The 18,517-nt window shown below is 45.2% G+C and overlaps 2 protein-coding genes across 2 annotated transcripts; one reads left to right on the top strand and one right to left on the bottom strand.

The window, feature by feature from the left end:
• Nucleotides 1–480: 480 nt before the first annotated feature.
• tsn (translin) lies at nt 481–6,200 on the bottom strand. Its single transcript, XM_061918181.1, has 7 exons — nt 6,138–6,200; nt 6,002–6,085; nt 5,097–5,190; nt 2,522–2,618; nt 1,972–2,087; nt 1,757–1,836; nt 481–1,091 (listed from the first exon to the last, which is right to left on the bottom strand). The coding sequence occupies exons 2-7, from the start codon at nt 6,065–6,067 to the stop codon at nt 867–869; spliced, it is 678 nt and encodes a 225-aa protein (XP_061774165.1). The 5' UTR covers nt 6,068–6,085; nt 6,138–6,200; the 3' UTR covers nt 481–866.
• A 711-nt stretch (nt 6,201–6,911) lies between these two features.
• Nucleotides 6,912–17,566, top strand: LOC133564086 (protein FAM124A-like). Its single transcript, XM_061918177.1, has 4 exons — nt 6,912–7,105; nt 13,209–13,240; nt 14,571–15,283; nt 16,771–17,566. The coding sequence occupies exons 1-4, from the start codon at nt 7,050–7,052 to the stop codon at nt 17,488–17,490; spliced, it is 1,521 nt and encodes a 506-aa protein (XP_061774161.1). The 5' UTR covers nt 6,912–7,049; the 3' UTR covers nt 17,491–17,566.
• Nucleotides 17,567–18,517: the final 951 nt, after the last annotated feature.

The raw sequence follows: 18,517 nt of genomic DNA, 5'->3' as shown, positions 1-18,517 counted from the left end.
TTGTGATGCGGTTGTGTGGATGACTGTGTCCACACCAACACTACTGTTGTGATGCGGTTGTGTGGATGACTGTGTCCACACCAACACTACTGTTGTGATGCGGTTGTGTGGATGACTGTGTCCACACCAACACTACTGTTGTGATGCGGTTGTGTGGATGACTGTGTCCACACCAACACTACTGTTGTGATGCGGTTGTGTGGATGACTGTGTCCACACCAACACTACTGTTGTGATGCGGTTGTGTGGATGACTGTGTCCACACCAACACTACTGTTGTGATGCGGTTGTGTGGATGACTGTGTCCACACCAACACTACTGTTGTGATGCGGTTGTGTGGATGACTGTGTCCACACCAACACTACTGTTATTTTTCATGTACCATGTCCACTAAGACCCAATGTAATATATTGTGAGTCATTAAAACATTGTACAAGAGTGTGTTTGTAGTCTGTGGGTCTTGAAGAAAGACAAAGAAGTGTTGTGTATAGAAATATAATTGTGAAGACGGGACACACTACAGAAAACAAGGTCTTACTAGCACTAGAAACCACATGCAGACCAGAACGCCAGGTGTTTGTTTCTCTACAAGACACAGTATTTAGCAAATAAAGCCACAAAGCTAATTACAAAAAACAATATTAGGAACAAAACCATCAGAGGGCCCCAATCTACAACAACATGGATTCCAGACCTGGGACTAGAGCAGGGCTGTCAAAAGTCCTGCCACTGTTTTGCTGTTTGAAAAAGAGCTCCTTTTTTGGGTTTTTCTGACACACCCCTGAACTACAGCAAGGTTTAACACCCTGTCTGTCTTTGGGCCCTTGTTCAGAACCTGGAAAAGTGTCCTTTGATCCGATGGCACTTACTTCTCTCCCTCGGGCTCCTTGGCCAGGCCTCGGATGGACAAGTCGTAGACAACCTCCTCGATCTTTTTCACGTCGTATTTCAGCCCGTCGTAGCGTTTGCGAAGGGGGTCGTTCTTCAGGTTGAGGAGGCGGAAGCCAGAGTCCAGCTCGTTGATAAAGCTGGAGATGCGCAGTGGGCGGGTGTAGTCGCCCGCCGTCACGCTGTTGACGGCCAGACGCGACTGAGGGGGAGGGCAGAAGGGGGCAAAGTTAACGGGCTGGCCAACAGGAGGTGACACTTGAAGCATTTCTGCGCTACTATTACAATCACTGATCAAAGTAGATGCACACGTGTAGACCACCACAATGTCTCCCACCAGGCATCCTTCTCTTGATACTTCAGGTACGGGATGTGATGGACCATGTCCACAATCAATGTTGACATTTAGTCAGCGCTTGGACCACGTTACAGTGCCATGGTACATCCATCCATTTTCTACTGCTTATCCCCTTTGGGGTCGCTGGTGCCTATCTCAGCTACAATCGAGCGGAAGGCGGTGTGCACCCCGGACAAACCGCCACCTCATCGCAGGGCTACCATGGTACAGTTCTTCTTAAAACTGTGGTTTTCAATCTAGCTTTCTGTATCAGCTTGACAATTGAATATAGCTTTAACATGAATAGTAGCACTGCTAAACATAATACTGTAAGAAGTTTCTGTACACAAACATACATATTTATCAGGGAACTGGGCGCCACCTACAGGCAGAAAGATGCAAGTGTGTTTATGATGACTAAAAAGTAGGTGAGGACACAATGATGACATAGAAAGTGATCACTTCATTAAATAAACTGTGTTTACTCAACCTTAATATGCAAATACATGGGTTTAACTGAAGACACTCACTAGTTCACTGGCCATGATTAGCACCCCTGCCAGGTAGTCCTCTACATCAAGGTGGAAGCCTTTGTCTCGCACAACCTCAACTGTGACACACACACACACACACACACACGTACACACACACTTAGTCAGAGGCTGCTCGACAGGGACAACACACACAACACTTAGAGACTGTTCTATAGAGACAACAACACATACACACACAATTGTGTACCTACTGTCCAGAATGTGAGCCACTTCCTCACGAGTGACGAGGGTTTCAGTCTCCAGGTAGACTGTGAAGGCCGCCAGGAAGGCCAAACGCTGCAGGATGAAGCGCCAGTGTTCATGAAACCTGCAAGGACAGTGTTGAGTGCAAGTGTTCATGAAACCTGCAAGGACAGTCTTGAGTGCACTGCATGGACAAAGTTACGGGGCTAGAAAGTGTGACGTAGTAAACGCAATGCAAAATGGGACTCTGAAAACATTTTTTACATGACTCTAAAAAGTTTCCAAGAAGCACAAGCGTGCGGAATCATTAAATGCCACAATCGTTGTCATGTTGGCTTCAGGAAGAGAAAGGATTTGGCCAGGTTTGTCAGGTCGGTGAGCTGATAAAGAGACGACAACGCCTGGACAGCAGCAGGGAGATGATTGAACATGACTTTTAACGCCATCACCTGGTACACCTTGGTGTGCCTAACTCCGTGAAGTCAAGCAATATTTATATAAATCTTTTAAAATATACAGTGTTGTGCCTTTGAGGGGCAGTGTGCTGGTGTGGCCTACCTGTAGTACTGGTCCACTGGAAACTTGGTCTTCAAGTCAGCAATGTGAGTCCGCACCAAGCAGAACAACTCCCTGGCCTTTGTGCACTTGTCAGGAACTGAAGGAAGCCCAAACATTCATTCATAACTTGCCTCCAACCTTGTCATTTAAGCATTTGTCCATGTATTATTTGTATGTTTTCAACATGTTATTAGTCATAACCAGCCTACCTTGTCAAAATGTCACCCAACCAGTCCAAATCATTTGAGGTTGTAAACATTTTAGGTCCAACTATTAGAGTTATCCTTTATTAACGTTGTATGGAGCTGGTTAGTAATTATTCATCATTTGTTAATACCTTAAAAACTGTAACGTTAGATTGAATACACTATAACATAGGGCTAGGTGATTGCTGTATGGAATATACTGGATATATCGCGGGTTTGTCTCTGTGTGATATAGAAAATGACTCTATGGTGATATTGGAGTATACCTTTTCAGGCAGTTGCTTTTAGCTACAGACATTATTACACTACAAGCTTTTCTCACTCTTTCTTGTCTCTCCTTCTCAGACATAAAACAAGCGCAATTTGTTACATACTTCACATGATGTCACGTGTGCAACGTCATACACTCTTGCCGAGCAGAGAGGTAGCGGCATGGTAACGTTAGCTGTGATGCTAGCACTGCGGTGCAAGTGGTATAATACGAGAGAAAGAAGGTGCGAATCTGGTAACAAATGAAGGAAGATTTAATTCCCAAGAAAAACAGCATAGGTTCCATAGTCTGGCGGTGGTTTGGCTTCAAGCGGCAAGATGTCGAACAAGTATGCGGCAAAAGCGTTGCTACAAAAAGTAGCACCACTGCTAATTTGTAGCATGACTTGTAAAGTCACCCGCTAGAGAAAGAAGAGTGCTTGAAACTGCATGTTAACATCGCCGTTTGGTGCCACACCAACAAAATGCCCGAGCAACCATTTCCAGATCAACACCGCATGAAAAAATTGTCAATAACAGGAGATAACGTCCACAGGAACCTACCACATAGTGAAGGACATACACTATTTGATTTCCTATCATGTAGTAGGGCTGGGCGATATTGCCTTTTTTTAATATCGCGATATACGATATATATTACGATATTTTGCCTTGGCCTTGAATGAACACTTGATGCATATAATGACAGCAGTATGATGATTCTATGTGTCTACATTCAAACATTCTTCTTCATACTGCATTCATATATGCTACTTTTAAACTTTCATGCAGAGAGGGAAATCACAACTAAGTCAATTGACCAAAAGTGTATTTATTAAAGTTATTAAACAATGGCACAAACATTCAAGTCATTTCCAAAACATAAATTGCAAGCTTGTCAGAGACATTTTAAGTGTCAAATAAAAATGAGCTGCATAATAGGAAATCAAAGAGTATTGGTCCTTCACTATGTGGTATGTTACTAAGGTTATGAAATTCTCTTCATTCTCTAGCAAGTGACTTTACAAACAACGCTACATATTAGCAGTAATGCTACTTTTTACAGCAACGCTTCCCCCCCCCACATTTGACAAATTACGGTTGTCTGTTCAAAATATTCCCACTTGAAGCCGAACCACCGCCAGACGATGGAAACCCTGCTGTTTTTATTGGGAATTAAGTCTTCCTTCATTTGTTACCAGATCCGCACCATCTTTCTCTCGTCCGGCTATGTTAGCAGCTAAAATTAGCCACGTCGCTACCTCTCTGCCCTTTTTTTTTTACCTCTCTGCCCTGCGAGGGTGTGTATGTGACGTGTGACGTATGTAAGCCTGCTAGTCTGCGAGAAGGAGAGACAGGAAAGAGCGAGGAGAGCCTGAAGTGTACGCCTGCAGCTAAAAGTCCTGCGTGTGAACGTATATTCGAATATTACGATAAAGTCATTTTCTATATCGCACAGACAAACCCCCGATATATCGTGTATATATCGCCCAGCCTTATCATGCAGCTAATTTTTATTTGACACTTATTAAAATATATTTTGTGACATCATGCACAAAAGTGCACATTATTTGTTTTTTAAACTATTGTAGTGGCGTTCTGTACAAAAAGTGCAATTTAATTTAGTGTTGTTTTGATATGTCATCTTAGTGACATCATGCACAAAAGTGCACTCATAGCTTGTTTTAAAATGTCTCTGACAATCTTGCACTTTCTGTTTTGAAATGACAGGAATGTTTGTGCCACTGCTTAATAAATACACTTTTGCTGAATGGACTTAGTTGTGATTTCCCTCTCTGCATGAAAGTTTAAAAAGTAGCATATATGAATGCAGTATGAAGAAGAATGTTTGAATGTAGACACATAGAATCATCATACTGCTGTCATTATATGCATCAAGTCTTCATTCAAGGCTAAGGCAAAATATGGAGATATACAGTATATTGTGTATCGTGACATGGCCTAAAATATACAGATATTAATAAAACGCCATATCGCCCAGCCCTACTATAACACAAACGATTATGGGTAGAATTGGGACAAGTTTCATGTAAAACTGTTTAGAAAACTTGCCCCCACATCCACAAATTCCGAGATAGGAAAGGAAGCAAAGCACTCACTCTCCTTGAATCCAGATGGCTGATGCACACTTTGCAAAACTGTCAGGATCTCCCTGGCTGTCTGCTCCAGGACTTGCACCACTTTGCGGATTTCCTACAACAACAAATATTAGCGTCTGGCGTCACAAGGACGGTGCACTTCCATCACTGGTGGCGCTAAAAGGAACACACATGACAGCCATGGGAGACATTCTGGATGCTAGCTCAGCTAGTTAGCAGCTAGCTGTAGCTAACTCGCTAGCAGCAAGCTGTAGCTAACTCGCCAGCAGCTAGCTGTAGCTAACTCACTAGCAGCTAGCTGTAGCTAAAGCGCTAACAGCTAGATGTAGCTAACGCGCTGGCAGCTAGCTGTAGCTAACTCGCTAGCAGCAAGCTGTAGCTAACTCGCCAGCAGCTAGCTGTAGCTAACTCGCCAGCAGCTAGCTGTAGCTAAAGCGCTAACAGCTAGCTGTAGCTAAAGCGCTAACAGCTAGATGTAGCTAACGCGCTGGCAGCTAGCTGTAGCTAACTCGCTAGCAGCTAGCTGTAGCTAACTCGCTAGCAGCTAGCTGTAGCTAAAGCGCTAGCAGCTAGCTGTAGCTAACTCGCTAGCAGCTAGCTGTAGCTAACTCGCTAGCAGCTAGCTGTAGCTAACGCGCTGGCAGCTAGCTGTAGCTAAAGCGCTAACAGCTAGTTGTAGCTAACGCGCTGGCAGCTAGCTGTAGCTAACTCGCTAGCAGCTAGCTGTAGCTAACTCGCTAGCAGCTAGCTGTAGCTAAAGCGCTGACAGCTAGCTGTAGCTAAAGCGCTAGCAGCTAGCTGTAGCTAAAGCGCTAACAGCTAGCTGTAGCTAAATCGCTAGCAGCTAGCTGTAGCTAACGCGCTGGCAGCTAGCTGTAGCTAAATCGCTAGCAGCTCTTTCCTACCTCTCGCACGTCCTGGTCTGCGCCCAAGGAGCCTTGGATGTGAGTAAACATGTCGCTAACCGACATGTTGCCTTCCGCTGGGACCTAAAGGACGGCCGAAGGTGAAGAAGTGTTACTTTGAGGGAAGAAGTGTTACTTTGAGGGAAGAAGCGCCTAACAAAACAGTGGTAGGTGCCCGGGTGACGTCACAGCGAATGCGCCACCGGAGTGTTTTTCCCCCCCGAACTTTATTGAAACAACAATATGTTACAGAATTTTACAAAGGAAGAAACCCTCGTTCAGAACGGCAATAATATCATTATTAGGGAAAAAACATAAATCTACATATTTTTTTTAAATATGCGCCACTGAGTGCCTCGCTCTCCGGAGGCGCGTACATATGACGTCATAGCATCGGCGCGTGTAAAATATGATTTATTATACACGTCCAATGAATGTCTCTTGCAAGTTACACTAGATGTATTAGAATATGAAGCAGGACGTTTTATTTGATTACGTCCAAATTTGACAACTTTGCTCCGAAAGACTGCAAATATATTCAGAATCAGTATATTGTTTTTTGCCTTTGTTTGAGAACGGGTTTACAAACTAGGATTTTTTTTTGGTACAATTGTGCAACATATAACACAGAATAGGTAATAAAAATGAACTGTAACTGAGCTATCAGACCTCGTTATTGTTCATGTGTTTGATGGCTAAGGGGAAAAACATATTTTTATTTTGTAGGAATTTTGTATTGAATGTAATAAAATGTATATTTATGTTAGCTCTCGTTTAAGTGTTTTTGAAGCCCGATGTGCGAACAAGCGCTTCATAAACAAACCTAACTGCGTCTTAAGGTTTCCTACTGCACCTGAATGCACCGCAGTCGGACTCCGGTCGCCTGATGCTTGTGACGTTGCATTCAGGGTCAGTCCGTCAATCGGCTACAGTCGCCCCTGCCGCGGCTTTCCACATTCCCGCCTTGGATTGATCTACGTGGTTTGTTTGTTTTTAGACTTGTCTGCGTGGATTTGGCCAACAATGCGTGTCGCTACATTTGACTGAGATGGAAAAAGCCTCCGTAGAAGATGAGTGCCTGGATTCCGGTGCAGAAACTGGAGGGTGAGTTGTGCAGAGGGAGAAAAATGACTAGCAGATGGTCAGAGGACAAGAAACATCACAACATGCAACTGCTCAACATGTCTGACAATTTCAACTGAAATATCTTTGTCAAAGTTTCAGTCTTGACTTTGCTTGCAGACTTGAGTCACACACGACCCCTTGACCTTTTAAACACCTTGTCACCCAAACACTTCACGTGTAGGATTAAGACCTGCAATAATAAACACAAGTTGTGTGTTATATCCTGTAATCTAACCTCACAGCATCACATATAAACACAAGTTGTGTGTTATATCCAGTGATGTAACCTCACAGCATCTTATATAAACACAAGTTGTGTGTTATATCCAGTAATGTAACCTCACAGCATCATATATAAACACAAGTTGTGTGTTATATCCAGTGATGTAACCTCACAGCATCATATATAAACACAAGTTGTGTGTTATATCCTGTAATGTAACCTCACAGCATCATATATAAACACAAGTTGTGTGTTATATCCTGTAATGTAACCTCACAGCATCATATATAAACACAAGTTGTGTGTCATATCCAGTAATCTAACCTCACAGCATCACATATAAACACAAGTTGTGTGTTATATCCTGTAATGTAACCTCACAGCATCATATATAAACACAAGTTGTGTGTCATAACCTGTAATGTAACCTCACAGCATCATATATAAACACAAGTTGTGTGTCATAACCTGTAATGTAACCTCACAGCATCATATATAAACACAAGTTGTGTGTTATATCCAGTGATGTAACCTCACAGCATCATATATAAACACAAGTTGTGTGTTATATCCTGTAATGTAACCTCACAGCATCATATATAAACACAAGTTGTGTGTTATATCCAGTAATCTAACCTCACAGCATCATATATAAACACAAGTTGTGTGTTATATCCAGTGATGTAACCTCACAGCATCATATATAAACACAAGTTGTGTGTTATATCCAGTAATCTAACCTCACAGCATCATATATAAACACAAGTTGTGTGTTATATCCTGTAATGTAACCTCACAGCATCATATATAAACACAAGTTGTGTGTTATATCCAGTAATCTAACCTCACAGCATCATATATAAACACAAGTTGTGTGTCATATCCTGTAATGTAACCTCACATCATCATATATAAACACAAGTTGTGTGTTATATCCTGTAATGTAACCTCACAGCATCATATATAAACACAAGTTGTGTGTTATATCCAGTAATCTAACCTCACAGCATCATATATAAACACAAGTTGTGTGTTATATCCTGTAATCTAACCTCACATCATCATATATAAACTCCTCATCTCCTCCAGTCTCTCAAACATGGCATTAGATCCAAAGACTACGCCAGTCATTTTCATAAAAACACCCACAGTCTCTTTGTCTTTGCTTTTTGTGTCACGTAACACTACACACATTCCTGTGTGTGTGTGTGTGTGTGTGTGTGTGTGTGTGTGTGTGTGTGTGTGTGTGTGTGTGTGTGTGTGTAATGTTTGGCGTGTGGACCATGGCGACCCACAAGTCTGTGTTTGGTTGTGGTCCAGCATCCAAGGTCGGGGCAGGAAGTGGATCAGACAGAAGTCTTGAAAGCCAGAACAGGCTTTTTATTGGCATTTTGGGGACATTTGGATTGAGGGTTTGGATCCGGGACAGGACCACACAGATTATGGACCAACGTTCTGGCCAAGAGGTTTTCGGGGACTTTCCATGTCTGCTGGCAAGGGGCGGAGCCTACCCCAGTAGCTGTCAATCACAGAGCTATGATGAAGATGAGCAGACTACAAGAGGAGGTAGCCTTGGTGGAGGTCATCAGGCTGCTAATGAGCCATGCTTGCTTCTCTTCCTGCTCCTCCTTTGGTCCAAAGTCCACCAGGACTCGCTCAGTCCAGCCAGAGTCTTCTCTTGTGCTTGGAACATGCTGCAAAATGGCTATCTCTATGGCGCAGCCTGCTTCTGTGCTCGCAACCTACGGCTTTCCCACGCTCATTTCCCCTTAGCAACCATTTCTTCATTAGCGCTCACTTCCTCGTTAGCAACCATTTCTTCATCAGCGCTCACTTCCTCGTTAGCAACCATTTCTTCATCAGCGCTCAGCTCCTCGTTAACAACCATTTCTTCATTAGCGCTCATTTCCCCTTAGCAACCATTTCTTCATTAGCGCTCACTTCCTCGTTAGCAACCATTTCTTCATCAGCGCTCGGCTCCTCGTTAGCAACCATTTCTTCATTAGCGCTCACTTCCTCATTAGCAACCATTCCTTCATTAGCGCTCACTTCCTCATTAGCAACCATTCCTTCATTAGCGCTCACTTCCTCATTAGCAACCATTCCTTCATTAGCGCTCACTTCCTCATTAGCAACCATTTCTTCATTAGCGCTCACTTCCTCATTAGCAACCATTCCTTCATTAGCGCTCACTTCCTCATTAGCAACCATTTCTTCATTAGCGCTCACTTCCTCATTAGCAACCATTTCTTCATTAGTGCTCACTTCCTCATTAGCAACCATTCCTTCATTAGCGCTCACTTCCTCATTAGCAACCATTTCTTCATTAGCGCTCACTTCCTCATTAGCAACCATTCCTTCATTAGCGCTCACTTCCTCATTAGCAACCATTCCTTCATTAGCGCTCACTTCCTCATTAGCAACCATTCCTTCATTAGCGCTCACTTCCTCATTAGCAACCATTTCTTCATTAGCGCTCACTCCCTCATTAGCAACCATTCCTTCATTAGCGCTCACTTCCTCATTAGCAACCATTTCTTCATTAGCGCTCACTTCCTCATTAGCAACCATTTCTTCATTAGCGCTCACTTCCTCATTAGCAACCATTTCTTCATTAGCGCTCACTTCCTCATTAGCAACCATTTCTTCATTAGCGCTCACTTCCTCATTAGCAACCATTTCTTCATTAGCGCTCACTTCCTCTTTATTAACCATTTCTTCATCAGCGCTCAGCTCCTCGTTAACAACCATTTCTTCATTAGCGCTCACTTCCTCATTAGCAACCATTCCTTCATTAGCGCTCACTTCCTCATTAGCAACTATTTGTTCATTAGCGCTCACTTACTCTTTAGCAACCATTTCTTCATTAGCGCTCACTTCCTCATTAGCAACCATTTCTTCATTAGCGCTCACTTCCTCATTAGCAGCCATTTCTTCATTAGCATTAGCGCTCACTTCCTCTTTAGCAACCATTTCTTCATTAGCGCTCACTTCCTCGTTAGCAACCATTTCTTCATCAGCGCTCAGCTCCTCGTTAACAACCATTTCTTCATTAGCGCTCACTTCCTCATTAGCAACCATTTCTTCATTAGCGCTCACTTCCTCATTAGCAACCATTCCTTCATTAGCGCTCACTTCCTCATTAGCAACCATTTCTTCATTAGCGCTCACTTCCTCATTAGCAACCATTTCTTCATTAGCATTAGCGCTCACTTCCTCGTTAGCAACCATTTCTTCATCAGCGCTCAGCTCCTCGTTAACAACCATTTCTTCATTAGCGCTCACTTCCTCATTAGCAACCATTTCTTCATTAGCGCTCACTTCCTCTTTAGCAACTATTTGTTCATTAGCGCTCACTTCCTCATTAGCAACCATTTCTTCATTAGCGCTCACTTCCTCATTAGCAACCATTTCTTCATTAGCGCTCACTTCCTCATTAACAACCATTTCTTCATTAGCGCTCACTTCCTCGTTAGCAACCATTTCTTCATCAGCGCTCAGCTCCTCGTTAAAAAACATTTCTTCATTAGCGCTCACTTCCTCATTAGCAACCATTTCTTCATTAGCGCTCACTTCCTCATTAGCAACCATTTCTTCTTTAGCGCTCACTTCCTCATTAGCAATCATTTCTTCATTTGCGCTCACTTCCTCATTAGCAACCATTTCTTCATCAGCGCTCACTTCCTCATTAGCAACCATTTCTTCATCAGCGCTCACTTCCTCATTAGCAACCATTTCTTCATTAGCGCTCACTTCCTCATTAGCAACCATTCCTTCATTAGCGCTCACTTCCTCATTAGCAACCATTTCTTCATTAGCGCTCACTTCCTCATTAGCAACCATTTCTTCATTAGCATTAGCGCTCACTTCCTCGTTAGCAACCATTTCTTCATCAGCGCTCAGCTCCTCGTTAACAACCATTTCTTCATTAGCGCTCACTTCCTCATTAGCAACCATTTCTTCATTAGCGCTCACTTCCTCTTTAGCAACTATTTGTTCATTAGCGCTCACTCCCTCATTAGCAACCATTTCTTCATTAGCGCTCACTTCCTCATTAGCAACCATTTCTTCATTAGCGCTCACTTCCTCATTAACAACCATTTCTTCATTAGCGCTCACTTCCTCGTTAGCAACCATTTCTTCATCAGTGCTCAGCTCCTCGTTAAAAAACATTTCTTCAATAGCGCTCACTTCCTCATTAGCAACCATTTCTTCATTAGCGCTCACTTCCTCATTAGCAACCATTTCTTCTTTAGCGCTCACTTCCTCATTAGCAACCATTTCTTCTTTAGCGCTCACTTCCTCATTAGCAATCATTTCTTCATTTGTGCTCACTTCCTCATTAGCAACCATTTCTTCATCAGCGCTCACTTCCTCATTAGCAACCATTTCTTCATCAGTGCTCACTTCCTCATTAGCAACCATTTCTTCATCAGCGCTCACTTCCTCATTAGCAACCATTTCTTCATTAGCGCTCACTTCTTCATGAGCAACCATTACTTCATTAGCGCTCATTTCCCTGTTAGCGCTAACTTCCTCATTAGCACTCTCTTCCTTGTTAGCGCCCACTTTCTTGTTAGTGTTCACTTCTCGTCAGCGCTCATTTCCTTCATAGTGCCCATTTCTTCATTAGCGCTCACTTCCTGGTTAGCAACCGTTTGCTCGTTAGCACCAATTTCTTTGTTAGCGCTCACTTCCTGGTTAGCGGTGCCATGTGACAGGAAACAGAAGTGACGAGGACACAGTCTTCGGCGCAGCAAGCAGTATCGGCGGCAGTGAAGCCAGATATCTGTTAGAGTAGTCAGTGTACAGCTGAACCTAATCAACACGCAACAGTTGTTGTGAACAAGCTAAATGTTTGTTGTCTTCAGTCTGGCATGGCGGTGGCAGCGTGCAGGAGTGCTGGCAGACACACACAGATGTGGGACGTCCAAGCAGATGTCAACTAACTCTTTGTGTAAAAAAGAGCAAATCTGCTTGTATATAAAAATGAGTCACGTGTGTTACAGTGTTCATCAATGTGTACTCTACTCAATACATACATATATGTGTCTATATACATACATATATACATATATATATATATATATGTATATGTGTGTGTGTCTTGATTGTATTATCCAGAGAATAGTGGTGGATACTCTGGTAGAGCGCAATATGTAGGTGTGGGAAAAATCCCAAGACTACTTCATCTCTGCAGATCTGTTTCATGAGGGGTTCCCTCAATCATCAGGAGATTTTAATGGAAGCATTCACATACAGTGGTTTATATAGGGCACAGAGTGGGCGGGTACAGGCAGGTGTGGGGGCGTGGTGATTGGCTCATGTGTTACCTAGGAGGTGTTTCCGTCTGTGGCGGCATGTTGAAATGATTTCATTGCGCTTGTTGAGGGATGACAGGTCTGGATGATATATAATAAACAGTTTGTCTTTTAAGCATAGAGCATGCACACCTTACAACCCAGGTAATAAAAGATGCAACCTGTGGGGACAGGACGATTGATCCGTGTTAAGGAAAGAATGAATGGGGCCATGTATCCTGAGATTTGGAGCCAAAACCTCCTTCCATCAGTGAGAGCTTTGAATGCTTGACCAAATACTTATTTTCCACCATCATTTACAAATAAATTCTTTAAAATTCCTACAATGTGAATTCCTGGATTTTTTTTTTCACATTCTGTCTGTCACAGTTGAAGTGTACCTATGATGAAAATGACAGACCTCTGTCATCATTTGAAGTGGGAGAACTTGCACAATCGCTGGCTGACTAAATACTTTTTGCCCCACTGTGTGTATGTATTTAATAATGACTTATTATTTTGTTTTGTTTTCTCAACTTCTTCCTGTTGCTTCCTGCAGCTCTGATCACAGTCATCTGTCCTCTACAAGCAGTAAGTACCAAACTCACACACACACACACACACACACACACACACACACACACACACACACACACACACACACACACACACACACACACACACACACACATACACACACACACACATGAGTGTGTGTAGTGTTAGGTGACACAAAAAGCAAAGACAAAGAGAGTGATACAATGTCCGACTGCACCTGAATGCACCGCAGTTGGTGACCTTGTTGCCTAGAGCAGTGGTTCTCAACCTTTTTTCAGTGATGTACCCCCTGTCAACATGTTTTTTCAGTGATGTACCCCCTGTCAACATGTTTTTTCAGTGATGTACCCCCTGTCAACATGTTTTTTCAGTGATGTACCCCCTGTCAACATGTTTTTTCAGTGATGTACCCCCTGTCAACATGTTTTTTCAGTGATGTACCCCCTGTCAACATGTTTTTTCAGTGATGTACCCCCTGTCAACATGTTTTTTCAGTGATGTACCCCCTGTCAACATGTTTTTTCAGTGATGTACCCCCTGTCAACATGTTTTTTCAGTGATGTACCCCCTGTCAACATGTTTTTTCAGTGATGTACCCCCTGTCAACATGTTTTTTCAGTGATGTACCCCCTGTCAACATGTTTTTTCAGTGATGTACCCCCTGTCAACATGTTTTTTCAGTGATGTACCCCCTGTCAACATGTTTTTTCAGTGATGTACCCCCTGTCAACATGTTTTTACTTCAAGTACCCCCTAATCACAGCAGAGCATTTTTGGTTGTAAAAAAGAGATAAAGAAGTCAAATACAGCACTATGTCATCACTTTCTAATTTATCAAACTGTATAAGAGTGCAAAATATTGCTCATTTGTAGTGGTCTTTCTTCAACTATTTGGAAAAAAAAGATATAAAAATAAGTAAAAAGTTGTTGAACAATAAACAAGTGATTGAATGCTAAATGCAGATTTCTCCAGATAGAAGTAATCATCAACTTTGGGGATTGTAATAGAGATCCATCTGGATTCATCAACTTACTTCTAAACATTTCTTCACAAAAAATAGAAATCTTATTTATGGAACATGTCCACAAAAATCTAGCTGTCAACACTGAATGTTGTATTTCTTTTCACACTTTATGAACTTATATTCATATTTTCTTGAAGTATTATTCAATAAATATATTTATAAAGGATTTTGAACTGTTGCTATTTTTAGAATATTTAAAAAAAATCTCAGGTACCCCTTGTCATACCTTGAAGTACCCCCAGGGGTCAGCGTACCCCCATTTGAGAACCACTGGCCTGGGAGACGGCCCACATGGCGCTGACTGAAAAGGTGTTTAGTCTTCCACTTCCTGTGTCCAGGTGAGGTGTGGCCGGGCCAGGTGCAGGATCCCTACCTGGTCAGCGTGCACCTGATGGTGGACCCCGGCGAGGGCGTCTTCCTGCAGCGGGCGGCGGACGGCGTCCTGGCCCACGTCCACCCCGAGCTGCGCCTCTTCCGGGTGTCGGAGCGGAGCCGCCACTCCCGGCGCCCCCGGCCCAAACGCCATGACATCTCGCGGCCGGCCCTGGCGGTCATCTTGTTCCTGCGGGAGGAGGAGGGGCCGGGGCGCTCTCTCCGCCGCCCCCCCTGGCGCTACCATCACAGCGAGGAGGTGAGCGGCGGGCGGACGGCGCTCACCCAAGACTTCTTCACCTTGGCAGCCGGCACGCCGCCGTGGGCCGTGCGGGGGGGGTGCGGCGGCAAGGAGACGCTGCGCCTCAGCGTGTACTGTTGCCATGACAACTACGCCCACACGGTGCGGCTCTACAAGCGGCTGCTGGGCCGGCGGCTGGCACACCGCCACCAGGACTTCTGCTTCCTGGTGGTCTACGCCAACCCACAGCTGGAGATCCAGCTGGCCTTCAAGAGGCTCCCCAGAGGTCAAAGGGCGGCGGCGCTGGACTGTGCCGTCATGGAGGTGCGGGTGGCAGACGTGGGCGCCCTGGTGCCACTCCTGCCCAAGCCCTGCAGCCCCATCAGTGACCTCCGCTGGCAGACCCAGGACTACGACGGCAACAACATCCTCCTGCAGGTCACACCTAACCCTGTCCTATCTCCTCTGCTCAGGACCAGATAGGACAGCTCTAGCACATCTCAAATTGACCTGCTAGCTGTCCTATCCAGTCTAGTCATGATGGGATAGGACAACTGTAGCATATCTCATAGATGACCTAGTTGTCCTATCTAGTCTTGTCATGATGGGATAGGACAGCTCTAGCACATCTCAAATTGACCTGCTAGCTGTCCTATCTGGTCCTGTCATGATGGGATAGGACAGCTCTAGCATATCTCATAGATGACCTAGTTGTCCTATCTAGTCTAGTCATGATGGGATAGGACAACTGTAGCATATCTCATAAATGACCTAGTTGTCCTGTCTAGTCTTGTCATGATGGGATAGGACAGCTCTAGCACATCTCAAATTGACCCGCTAGCTGTCCTATCCAGTCTAGTCATGATGGGATAGGACAACTGTAGCATATCTCATAGATGACCTAGTTGTCCTATCTGGATGCTGTGGTTTACTTAACTTAGGAGGCGTGTTTATCCTGACAAGTGGTGTGTGGACGCTGACTTTCACAGAGGACCTACCTTCAAGTGGGACTAGTCAGGCGTCCATTAGTGGGAGTGGACACAAACACACCATGTGACTTTAATGCTCGTGTCATGTAGTCTAGATATGACTAGATAGGACAGCTGTAGCATATCTCAAACTGACTTGCTGTCCTGTCTAGGAATATCGAGGACTGACTAGATTAGAAAGGACAGATTTAGTGAGCCTTGCACTACAAACACTACAGCTGTCCTATCTAGTCGAGGCTGGCCAGAACAGTCTTTGGTCTAATTAGATGGGACAGACTAGATAATAATAATAATAATAGATTTTATTTGTAAAAAGCACTTTACGTTGAGCAAACAACCTCAAAGTGCCACAGTGTAAAAAAATAGTAATAATAAAAATAAATAAAATATAAAACTAGAAACAGCCCAAAGGCTACAACCAGCATGCATGTCTATAGAAAGGCTTTTTTAAAAAGACGGGGTTTTAAGCCTTTTTTAAAAGCATCCACAGTCTGAGGTGCCCTCAGGTGGTCAGGGAGAGCGTTCCACAGACTGGGAGCAGCGGAGCAGAAAGCCCGGTCTCCCATTGTTCGAAGCTTTGTCCGTGGAGGCTGGAGGAGGTCAGCCTGTATGGAGCGGAGGTGTCGTGTGGAGGATTTGGGGGTCAGCAGTTCCTCGAGGTTTAGGGGGGCATTTCCATGGAGGCACAGGTGGGTTAGTAGGGAGATTTTGAATTCAATCCTGAAAGAGATCTGTCCCAGTCAGTACTAGGACAGGAAGTGCAATACTCCTGAAGATCTCATCTTGCTGAAGGTTTTTCCTGAAGTGAAAGCAGTCCAAGTTAGTTTGAAGCGTTCACACACCAATTTGGTTCTGGTCCAGATGAAGACTGTGCGTTCCTGGTTGAGGTCTGGGTTCTAGTCAGTAACTTATTCCACCTTTTCTTATCTTGTGAAGGTTCATGACATTCACCTCAAACTCAGATGTGACCCTGCCCACCTTGTGGCAGAATCTGGCTTGGCCCCGCCCACTCTGACCTGTAGCTCCGCCTCCTACAAGAACCGCCGCCATCATCATCGGACCGCGTGCCGTCCCAGAATGCACCATCAGCAGAGGTCAGTGTGTTCCCTCCCGCTGTGCTGCGAGGAGGAGGATGAGGACGAGGACGAGGGAGCGTGGTTCTGGCCCGACTGGTACCACCCATCCAGGGGGCGGGGCCAGCGCTCCAACTCGCTCTTCTCTCTGCCCAACCTGGACTCGGTCAGCTCCACCTGCTCCTCGCCGGCTCCTGCAGCGCCACCGCCACCAGCCGGCCCTCGCCGCCGCGCTCTGCACGGGAGCTCCTCCCTCACCCCCACTTGCCGGCTCAACGTGGACGCGCTCCTCGGCGCCGAGGAGACGGACGTGGACACGGGGAAGAAAGTCCGAGCAGGCGGCGTGGACCTCACTGTGGTGTCGGCGTACATCCAAACCAGCCTGGAGGCTTCCCGCTCCCTGTCGGCGCCACCGCCTACCGGACCTCAGGACCACCACAGGGCGGCAGCGCTTGGACGGACTCCCGTCTCTTGTTGGACAAAACCACCTCAGTCCCTCAGTCACGTCTGGATCCACAAGCATCTGCAAACACCGCCAGGAAGTCCATGGGAAGGTGAGGAGGAGCAGGAATTCTACATTTGAGGACTCATTGCTCTTTTCCGCCCTCTAGTGGACACACCTTCACTACACACCTTCACCCTCTAGTGGACACACCTTCACTACACACCTTCACTACACACCTTCACCCTCTAGTGGACACACCTTCACTACACACCTTCACCCTCTAGTGGACACACCTTCACCCTCTAGTGGACACACCTTCACTACACACCTTCACCCTCTAGTGGACACACCTTCACCCTCTAGTGGACACACCTTCACTACACACCTTCACCCTCTAGTGGACACACCTTCACTACACACCTTCACCCTCTAGTGGACACACCTTCACTACACACCTTCACCCTCTAGTGGACACACCTTCACTACACACCTTCACCCTCTAGTGGACACACCTTCACTACACAGTGTCACCCTCTAGTGGACACACCTTCACCCTCTAGTGGACACACCTTCACCCTCTAGTGGACACACCTTCACCCTCTAGTGGACACACCTTCACCCTCTAGTGGACACACCTTCACTACACAGTGTCACCCTCTAGTGGACACACCTTCACCCTCTAGTGGACACACCTTCACCCTCTAGTGGACACACCTTCACTACACAGTGTCACCCTCTAGTGGACACACCTTCACCCTCTAGTGGACACACCTTCACTACACAGTGTCACCCTCTAGTGGACACACCTTCACCCTCTAGTGGACACACCTTCACTACACAGTGTCACCCTCTAGTGGACACACCTTCACTACACAGTGTCACCCTCTAGTGGACACACCTTCACTACACAGTGTCACCCTCTAGTGGACACACCTTCACCCTCTAGTGGACACACCTTCACCCTCTAGTGGACACACCTTCACTACACAGTGTCACCCTCTAGTGGACACACCTTCACCCTCTAGTGGACACACCTTCACCCTCTAGTGGACACACCTTCACTACACACCTTCACCCTCTAGTGGACACACCTTCACTACACAGTGTCACCCTCTAGTGGACACACCTTCACTACACAGTGTCACCCTCTAGTGGACACACCTTC

Source organism: Nerophis ophidion, linkage group LG13, assembly GCF_033978795.1.
Source record: "Nerophis ophidion isolate RoL-2023_Sa linkage group LG13, RoL_Noph_v1.0, whole genome shotgun sequence".
In the NCBI taxonomy this organism is placed as follows: Eukaryota; Metazoa; Chordata; class Actinopteri; order Syngnathiformes; family Syngnathidae; genus Nerophis; species Nerophis ophidion.
The sequence above is the reverse complement of the archived record's forward strand: the minus strand, read 5'-3'. Positions and strand labels throughout refer to the sequence as shown.

What these genes read in the sequence shown, in the direction of transcription:
- tsn (XM_061918181.1), bottom strand. Translation starts at nt 6,067, where the DNA reads ATGTCGGTTAGCGACATGTTTACTCACATCCAAGGCTCCTTGGGCGCA. An exon ending in GCCATCTGGATTCAAGGAGA is followed by an intron (nt 2,619 to 5,096) that starts GTGAGTGCTTTG and finishes GGCTTCCTTCAG; the next exon opens with TTCCTGACAAGTGCACAAAG. An exon ending in AGTGGCTCACATTCTGGACA is followed by an intron (nt 1,837 to 1,971) that starts GTAGGTACACAA and finishes TGTGTGTCACAG; the next exon opens with TTGAGGTTGTGCGAGACAAA.
- LOC133564086 (XM_061918177.1), top strand. Translation starts at nt 7,050, where the DNA reads ATGGAAAAAGCCTCCGTAGAAGATGAGTGCCTGGATTCCGGTGCAGAA. An exon ending in TCCGGTGCAGAAACTGGAGG is followed by an intron (nt 7,106 to 13,208) that starts GTGAGTTGTGCA and finishes TGCTTCCTGCAG; the next exon opens with CTCTGATCACAGTCATCTGT. An exon ending in TCATCTGTCCTCTACAAGCA is followed by an intron (nt 13,241 to 14,570) that starts GTAAGTACCAAA and finishes TCCTGTGTCCAG; the next exon opens with GTGAGGTGTGGCCGGGCCAG.